This window comes from Aptenodytes forsteri, unplaced genomic scaffold, assembly GCF_000699145.1.
Source record: "Aptenodytes forsteri isolate BGI_AS27 unplaced genomic scaffold, ASM69914v1 Scaffold166, whole genome shotgun sequence".
Classification (NCBI taxonomy): domain Eukaryota; kingdom Metazoa; phylum Chordata; class Aves; order Sphenisciformes; family Spheniscidae; genus Aptenodytes; species Aptenodytes forsteri.
In genome coordinates, this window is record NW_008796110.1 from 1,470,930 (window position 1) to 1,481,078 (window position 10,149).

The 10,149-nt window shown below is 39.9% G+C and overlaps 1 protein-coding gene across 1 annotated transcript in view; it reads right to left on the reverse strand.

Annotated features, from left to right (window-relative positions):
- PLXNB2 (plexin B2) overlaps positions 1–10,149 on the reverse strand; it is a 132,483-nt gene that overhangs the window by 89,394 nt on the left and 32,940 nt on the right. Inside the window, exons 2-3 of the mRNA XM_009286782.1 lie at positions 2,953–4,063; positions 1,045–1,227 (exon numbers count right to left, since the gene is read on the reverse strand). Of these exons, the coding sequence (XP_009285057.1) occupies positions 1,045–1,227; positions 2,953–4,063 (1,294 nt within the window). The remainder of the gene's footprint in view (positions 1–1,044; positions 1,228–2,952; positions 4,064–10,149) is intronic.

Below are 10,149 nucleotides of genomic sequence, written 5' to 3' on the forward strand. Positions count from 1 at the left end.
GGTAGATATAGACTAGATATAAGGAAGAAATTTTTTACGCTGAGGGTGGTGAAACACTGGCACAGGTTGCCCTGAGAGGTGGTGGATGCCCCATCCCTGGAAGCATTCAAGGTCAGGTTGGACAGGGCTCTGAGCAACCTGATCCAGTTGAAGATGTCCCTGCTCATTGCAGGGGGGTTGGACTAGATGACCTGTAAAGGTCCCTTCCAACCCAAACTATTCTATGATTCTATGATTAATGAAAATCCTGTGTTTACTCAAGTTCATAAATTCACATCAGGGAAAACATTTCAATTTGAAGTATATGGTATCAAAAGCAGCAAGCAAAGCATAAAAGTCATGAAAAGAAATTGCTCACTGCTCACAGTAGCTAATATTTGTATCCTTTTTTTTGTAAATATTGATTTATTTTAGCGCTGTAAAATTAAAATTCTCAACTTGGAGCCTTTGCACTTGAAGGTGTTCAAATTTGTTGTCTTCCCTTATGGTAACCAACAGCTTCAGCTTCAAATTTCAAATCACATAGTGGCACATGGCCATCAATCCCCTTCAAGCAAAAGAAGGTGTTTGGCATTGCAGTCTTGACATTTTAACACCACAAACACCTGAACCCTTGAGCCCTACACCACACAGTCAGAACTTAGCAGAGCTCCAGCTTGGGCTTTGTATTGCCATCTCTATTCACTGGATGGCCAGAATGATTACAAAATGAAAAGTTGCTCTAAACTAGTATGGGCTTGAATAGAGATAAGGCTAAAGCAGCTGTTAGATTACCTAAGGCTCTTTATACAGGGCTCTCAGTAGGTATCTAATCCTTCAGGAGAGTGTCAGTCAGGCGATGCTAATTCAACCTGTGTATCGGATAGCTGAGGTACATCAGAAATAATGTGGTTTTTCTTTGAAATTAAAAATACCAAGCTCCAAGAAAATTTGCTCCTGGTATGCGATCTTATAAATCCCATTTACTTTTAGAGTGGAAGTATGCTATCATTACACTTCACGACCTTTTAAACACATTTGTCTTTTAAGTCTGATTTTTGTTACCTTAAGAATTTTACCATCCGACGTTCCCAGAAAGGCCACGGTATGCCCGTTCTCCACAGCCACAGTGACAGCCGTGAGATTCATCCCTTCTTTTTGTAGCACTGGCTTCTCTATAACACCATTCTTACTTCCCAAAAGGTACGGCAAGTGTTCGGAGCCACAGGGGAAATTTTTGCTTGCATTCTAATAAGGAATAGCAATACAGAGCGATGTTAAACATTCAGATCACTAATTCCTAGCTAAGAATGAAGTGCAACCCTATTACCAGACAGTATAATACCCCTCAGACATAGGAGAGCAGAAAGAGAGAAATGGATTGTCTGGCCATTTTCCCCCAGCCAACAGGCAGCAATCAGAAAGCAGCCTGCTAATTGCAAACTGCTTCAATGCTTTCACTTTCCAGGAGACATGGAGAGAAAATTTTTTTTGTTTCTATTTCATTATAGCAGCACAGTTTAAAAAGTAACCAGTTTGTTTAATTAAAATGAACATGTCATATAGATTGGGTTGACCAGTTTTGTGTTGAAGAGTGGTTTTTTAATGCTGTTTTGTTTGTTAATTTGCGGCTACCCATAGAAAAGCAACCCACTGGCAACCGTCTTGTGAACTTCAACACATTCCCTCTTCACTACGCTTTAATCCTGAGCTGCAGGGAGTGCCACCAGAAGGAAGTTCATTCACACCTTGCTTTTCCTGCTATATTTGGTAACAAGACTGTCTTTCTGATCTGAAATCCACACCTCCTTTTTGCCGGATGCCATGGCCACTCCACTTGTCACATTCAGGATTTCTACGTTTGATGCTCACCTTAGATGCAGGGTACTGCAGTGAGTAACACTGGTGTTTGGAAGCAAAGAGTGTTCTTTTCGCTTCTTATCAGCACTAGCGACCTACTGTGCGGGAGAGGGCTGTGGTTTCATGAGATGAAGGATTCTGGGTCAATACCAACATAAGGTATTCCCATGCCCCATCTCTTCAGCTGTTCACTCCTACCCCTGGGCTGTGGCGCACCACTTCTCAAGCTGTGCTCAAACAGCTGCTTATGCAAGTGTGTAACTTGCTCAGGTTGGGGAATTAAGACATCCTCCTAAAAGCTGGCTGAGTTATTTTTAAGATGATTCAATTCCTCAACTCAGTTTAGCGTTGGCTGCAGTAACGAATGGCATGCACAAGTAGGGCTTGGGAACAGGTTGAGTGGTGTGGGCAAAAACATCATAAAGTCAACAGAGATGCTGAAAACTGCCTCTCAGAGGCTCAGTCGTAAATTGAAGACCAGTATCTGGAGGGGTGTAACAGTGCCTTCCAAAAACCTTATAGCCAAGGTAATGACAAGCCATAAAAAGAAAAGGAAGATGACCACCATGCTATGGAAGTATTTTGAGCCAGAGCAAAATATGAACACCACCTGAATATAAGAAACATGCATATTTCAAGTCATCTGAAAATTCAAATCCAAGTGAGAAACAACACTGAACTCCAGATATCACCGACAAGATTCTTAATACCATTTAAAAACATTACAAATATGTTGGCTGAAACCAGAATTGTCTATAATGATCATCCGGAAGCTGGTCATGGGCCTAACAAATCTCTGCATTTGACTCAGTAATTTCCATACCAGGAGGAACCCTTTAAAAGGAATGCACTTATGAAACCAATATTCATCTTTCAGAAGACATCAAACCTTTTTTAAAAGACTCAAAATTATGACTATCTTGCCACTTCTCGCTTGACCTGTTCTGCAACCCTCCCAACCACATTCCATTTCTATAGTGAATCCAGCTATTGAATTTTTAGTCATCTGATCTCACTATAGTTGAGCTCAAAGCCACCCAAAAACATGCAGTTGTACATTTTCCACTAATTCTAATACAGATTCTAAAACATCAGTTTTAGAACTGATATTACCAGTCCATGTGATGCACACGGGTTTTCTGCTGCAAAAAGTTTGTAAAATGAGCTGGTATTCTTTTTAGTGTAGCAATCGTTCCGGTTTTTTTCCATCTTTTCATTGATGTGCCGCAAGGAAAACACACACATGGCAGATTTTAGAGAGCCGTTATCTTTGTTTACTTTGCTGAAGAGTGCAAGAAGAACTTTGTCATCTGAGAGAGCATCCGTAGTTTGTCTCTGCTGAGCCATGCTCTCAGCCAGCTCTTCTCCTGGGGTAGTGACGTAAGCAGAATGACAGTGGTCATAGGCACCATCATCATCTTTGCAACCCAAGTCCATTTCAAAGTAGGAATAATAATGGGCATCGTCTTTGCACAGACGCGCAATCAGTGTGCGGTTATTGACGGGCTGTTTCTCTTGTTGATTAAAAATAAAATAAACATAATTTTTATCCTCAAAGACTGCCACAAATTGTTGCGTGCTTGACGAGTGATAAGCTGACTTAACAGCTGCTGAGTCTGTATACATTTCAAAAATGTCTTTTCCATCCCTTTCGTAGAGCTGCCGAGTACTGATTATTATCCCATTATCATTTGGTCCATTCCCTTTCCCAACAAAGAGCACTCGGTCGTTATTCAAGGAAGTGATCAATCCCACAGTTGATACATTCTCATCGTTGCTTGCTACAAAGGACTTTTCTCCACTACTGTCTACGTAATACTTCTCTTCGCTAATATCTTCTAGATCTCTGATGGCACAGATTCCCTTAAAAAGGCTTCCACACACCACAATTGTTTTATCCGCCTTGTTCAGCAACAGTAATTTGTTATAATTGTCAGTCAGTACTGCCTCTTTACATTGATTTTCATCAATGGGAGGTGTGCACTTTTTGTTGTCCTTTCTTGGACCTGTTTCTACAGACCTTATTACATCCAGGTTTTCTGTAAGCTGATACAGAGCATTTACCACTCCCAGATAGATTATCCCAGTGTCATTATCCACCGTTAGATGATTTAGCTCTGTAGCACTCTGAAAAAATTTCAGTTCTTCATTTCTGGATAAGGTGATGCAAAAACAGCTCAAAATGCTCAGTGTCCAGATCCATAAAGCCATTTCTATGTAATACCTAAAAAGGGAAAGAAAAGAAGAACATGAAACATATTGAAAAATAAAATTTACACAAAATTCAGCAACATGAAGGGTTTTTTCTTTCATGATTTCAGACACAAATACACTTATCCTTATGCATGTGTAGACATCATGAAGATTATGGAAAGCCTCAAATCCTGTTAATTGCCTAGCAATTTAATATGTTGGGGAAGGATTAAACAAGGTCATATGTCTAACTGATTATCATATAACCAATTAGATAATCAATCCTGTGCTAAAGCACAATGAGAACAACAGGCAATTGGAGACAACGTAGAGTGCCAAGAAGTGGTAGTGCTTCTCCAGACAGTTTCATACTGTGTGAATTATTTATTGTTGAGATTTTAAAAATAAGCTGGAGGATCCCAGTGTTTCGTGTGGCTCCTCCTTAATAGAGGGGGAGAATTTACATAAAAGTGTTTGAGACATTTGGTGTTGCGGGGCTTCCCCCAGAAAGATAAAAAACCTTCCATTGACTACAAGTAAGTCTGGATCTGGCTGCTGATGCTCTTCAAGAAGGCATTACACTAATCCTTCATCAGTGTAAAGCTGGAAGACAGTAGAGCCCTTAATATGCAACATTGCCTTTGACTGCTGTTATGCATTACAGTCCAACAATTCACTTGAGCACTACAACTTAATATTTTCAAATCTGTCTTAAGAACATCACTTAGAGTTTTATGGGCTTAAGATTCTGTTACCATTTTTTTTTTCCAGAATTTTTACTTCCCAAGCAGATCATCTGGCTGTTTGGAATTAGACAAAGACCTTCTGAAACTTATAAGAAGGGCTCTAATTTTAACCTAAGAGTTAAATGAGGAGGCAAGCCCCAACTGGCTTCCTAAGCACAAAACATTTTGTCAATGTTTTCTGCAAGTGTTTAGTTCTGAGAGCAGAAAACAGAAAGTGGCATGCTTGGACACACCAATGTTAGGGGGAAAAGATAAATACTGTTTGGAGGAAGTACTGAAAAACAAATATGATCCACAGTATTTTCATCCTCAAAGTTAGCCATGTGACTCCATAGTCTGATGAGGGAAGAACCTGTAAACTTACAGGGAATCTCAAGTTAAATCTGAAAATATCTGGAACTGTGAATAGAAAGGAAAAAAAAAACCCCAGAAAAGACAAGAGAAACATTTAACAAAGTAATCTAACAGGTGAAAGCCTTGTGGGAGGAGGAAAATAGCATAGAATGCCAAAACAAGGAACTGAAAAAATAAAAGAGAAATAATAAAAATAATAGTAAAGGAATCATGCGCCTGTGTCAGATATAACTTTTGTTTTGGCAGCAGCAATAGACTCTGGTGGGATGTGAAAGAGAATTGCCTGAATCACCATTTATACTAGATAACTAATGTTAAACGTCAACAACTGGGCTGCAAAAGTTTGAGCAGGGAGGGAAGGACTCTTCTTGTGAGCACAAGCCATCTGCCAGCTCCCCAAACCACCCTGGCATCGCCAGCAATGCAGAAAGACAACTCCTGCCCTCCAGCATTGACTGCATTTTGCTCCTCTACGGAGAAAACGCGTGTGCAATGGTGAGAACACCTTTTCTAAAAGCAGAGTGATTCTACTAAAAAACCAAAAACCTACAAAATGTAACTCAGGGTAATAATGAAGGCAAAATAAAAGGCTAACTTCAATCTTGTTTTGCTAAAGCTCTTATCATGTACCAAACTGAGTAACTAACTAAAATGAGGTCAAAGAAGAGACAGTACATTACTGACAGCACAAGCCTGACTTCTAATGATAGGTTGACCTCATATGACAGTGACCAGAAAAGGCTAAGAATTATAACCCATTCTTCAGACACATGGACTTCAGCACTTGCCTTGCAATGTAATGAAGTGTTGGACCTCTCTACAACAACCTTAGACCCGCTCTAAGGAACCCAGAAGAATTCTGCTATTATTTGTCAGAAATTCCTCTTTTCTTCCTGCTCCCAAGGACCTCAATTTTCCAGACAAGCTTTGATCCCAGTTTACATCTCTGTGGCTAAATGGTATGTCATAATGCATGTCATCTAGTTTCAAATATTTTCCCTTAAGTTATCTGCAATGAAATAAAAAAAAGGTTGACATATTACTGCAATGTTGTTTCATAAAAGTTTTATCATTTTACTATCTACTGCATAAGGATCAAACACCGAAGAATTCAGATTCATTGTTCCTGTTTTTCCCACAAGGTAATTATCGTTAGATTATTATCATCTCTGCTCTCAGTCAAAGAAAGTCATAAATAGCTATACTTATAAAATATGCCTCAAATGAATGGAAAGTAATTTATTGTACCTTAATTTCTGTACTCAGTTCACCTCCATGTCCATTTATTTCAGTGGATTAATAAAATATTTTGTCCATTTGTGGCACCCAGCTTAATGACACAGAGGCCGCACTTGCAATACACATGCCTTCGTCCCACAGGCAGAACGAGGAGTCTTGCTGGTTCATGCCAGAACTGGGATTTAAGGAAAAGTACATTTTGCACCTCTAAACCAGACTCTAACAGAGGTAATTCATATCTCTGTACAAAAATGGGTAATGCTTCCTCCCTACTATTTGCTGCCTTGTTTACTTATCAGATTTTTTACTTGAATTATTCAGAACTACATGCATTCTCCATTAATTCTGCCTTTTTTTTTTTTTAGCATTTACTCCCTGCCACCCCGGTCTCATGCCAAACACCGTCAGATTATCTCAGACCTCCATGCGAGGTAACAGTTCTTCATTCTCTGTACCTATTGGTTTCATTTTCTTCCCCCCCTTCAAAGCAAACAGTAAACAAAAATTAAATATGCTATGGAAAAGATCTAGAACTAAATTCCCATGCACTTCTCAAATACCAGGCTTAAGGGAAGAAAAACCCAAACAAAATGAAATGAGATGCACTACAACCGCAGCTCATTCTCACCTGATCTTAACTTAATTGGGAAGTAGCAGCTGGAGGAATCCTGCTATGACCAGCTGATGTGATAGGACCTACAGGGCTGCTATTAACACAGATGCCCTACTGAGTTAGGTGCTAGGGAAAAGTATCAAGGAACAGTTTGCTGCTGTGAAAAACTTCTGTTTTAAACAAACAAGTCATGGAAACACAAGAGAAAATGAGTAAGAAGCCCAGGCTGGAGCATGGAATCCGAGATGTTCAGCACGGCAAATGTATTTCCAATGGCTTAATCACATACTTTAATTACACATGGACCTGTGTGGCTTACTCAAAGTTATGCCCTGGTCCTGAGAGCTGACATACACCCTCTGACCTCAGTTTGCACTTAATTTTAAGCCCTTGGCAGACTCAGGATAAAAGAAGCCCAACAGAGCAGCTGACCACATCATTTTTTTTTCTCTCTCTCAAAAGTCTTGTCTCCATCCTGCCTCTTGCTCCCTGCCCCCCCCAATATCATTAGCATCATCTTTATCACCCTCCCATCAAGATTACCTGAATTGCAAAGTCATTTCCTTTTTGGATTCCTCCCTTTTTTCATCATTGCCTTCCCAGCCCTTCCCCCATCTCAAAACATACTCCTCTTCTGATTCATATACCTTACAGACAACTGAACGGGATTTCGATGAGTATCCTAGGAGGATGGCAGTAATAATAAACACACTCCCAAAGCAGAAAAAAATTATTATAAAGAGGTGCGTGTTAATTAAAAAGAAAGTGTGGATAACATACAGCCCCTCCCCAATCTCTCAGAGACTCGACAGGTGACAAGGAAAGCGGGGTGGCTGCACCCAAGTACTTTAAAAGAAACCCACCAAAAAAAAGCATCTTGCCACTTACAAGAAATATGAAACTCTAGAAGTTATGTGCAGGAAACGCAGCACCCAGGAGAACACGTCATATAGGGGAGCTGCCGTAAAGTGACACCATGTTGGAATGACATAGCTGCCAGGGCTCTGCCCCACTGCTAGATCAATTTTAATTTAAGTACCCATAACTTTATGTCCTTCTACTCAAGCAAGACCAATAACCTTAAGTAACAGCCAATTCTTCAACAGGCATGCAGAAAAAAAGAGCCTCTATAATCTACAAGCACAAAGTGAGTTTCAAATTGACTTCACACTATTATAAATACCCTTAAGAATTAGCACTAGCAACATGCTGACATGGATGTGGCACATGTGTTTTCCTCCTTCACTGCACAATCCTCTGCTGTACCTGTATACGGGAACCTTCAACTTTTCAGCCATCCCCAGTCACTTTTGTTAGCCTTCAATATAACTTTAGCTTTATGTTACTTAAGTTACATTCATTTCAGCTGAAGTGAAAGAATACCAAATTTTGCCTGAAATCGGAATAACTGAGAACTACAACAAGTGTTATTCCCAAAAACGATGGATGAGAAAGTCTTCAGCGAAGGAATAATCTCACCAGTTTAGCTTCTGTGGTGTTTTTGCACAGTTGTTCTTCACCAACCATACATATATATATATATACTGAATTAAACTCTGTTACCTCATCTCATCCAGTCGAAGTTTTGTTACTTGAAATTCTGGGTCTGGAGACAAATGCTTCTGCCAAGAGAGGCAGATAGTGATATGCTTTAACAGTATGCGATGCAGAGAACCGTGGTTCTCCCTGCAAACTTTCCCCTAATCAGGGAGACCCCAAAAGATCCAAAAGACCCTAAAATGGGAAAAAAATCAGTAAAAAGACCCAAAAATTGCAACGTAAAAAAGGTAAAAATCGGAAGAATGCACCCAAATGACATAAATATTTGGGGAAAGAGGAATGAAAAGAAATTTCTCTTCTCCCTCATTTTGAGTAACTTTGCTTTTAGCTTCCGATAGGTTTTCCGCAAGTCAAAAAGACTTCAGCTTTCATGTTTAAGCTCAAAGGAATTCAGAACAGAAACTGGAGAATGCGTGTGAGGCAGGGGATGAGCAGATTTTCAGTTTGGATTTCAAAGCTTCTACTTCTGTGAGAACCTCAGGTAAACATGAGTACTCTCCTCCCCAGGTACAACTTTTATTACTATTTCCTAAAACCAATGAATGATGGAGCTTGCTGGTTCAGAGAAGGAATCACCTGGAAAAACACTCTGCAGGATTCAAACCCATGTCCTAAAAGCACGGCAACACGCTGGAAAGGCTTTGGAGAGAGAAGAACGACTTCTTTTGTAGACTATGGCATAGGTCCAAAATTGGTTTAGTAGAAGCACCGAGAATAGCGATCACTGTGATGGGTGTCCATCCCTTTAGTTGTGACGGTTTGCTGTTAGCAGATGGGACCTGTGGGTCAGTGAGCTGCAGGAGGTCACTTTGCGGAGAATGAAAAACCAATTTCCATTTCATTAGAAGTTGTGATAGCCTGTACTGCTCAAACATAAAAGGAGTCATTTTCCTTCTCTTTCACTGCTCCTCAAAACACAGTTTGCTAAGATATAGGGCGTCTTCATATGGGACAAACCATCCCATCTGGTCAAACTGCTGGAAAAGTGGAAAAAAATGAACAAATACTTATAATACAGATTCTAGTCCTGATGTGGAAGACGAAAATTTTGCTTGCTTTCACAAGGCAAAATCTCAATTGTTTTTCTTAAATTTTTTGAGGAATTTTCAATAATATAAGGTTTCTTTTTTTAATATGTGTAATAGTTATATTGATATGGATCTTCTTTTACAAGGACTGGTTGAAAATTATAGATTTGCCAAGGAAATAATAAATGTTACGCCCTCAGTCCCTGTACATTCTGCAGGTGTTTTTCTGCAATCCCTGGGTAAAACAAATGGAAGACACATGGAACCACAAACTCAGGTTACTGAAAACCAGGGTTTCCTATATCATGGTTTCATCTAGCAAGAATGAGCTGTGGTGGGTTGACCCTGGCTGGATGCCAGGTGCCCACCAAAGCCACTTTATCACTTCTGCCTCCTCAGCTGGACAGGGGGAGAAAAATGTGATGAAAGGCTCGTGGGTCGAGATAAGGACAGGGAGAGATCACTCACCAATTACCGTCACGGGCAAAACAGACTCGACTCAGGGAAATTAATTTAATTTATTGCCAATCAAATCGGAGTAGGATAATGAGAAATAAAACCAAATCTTAAACCACCT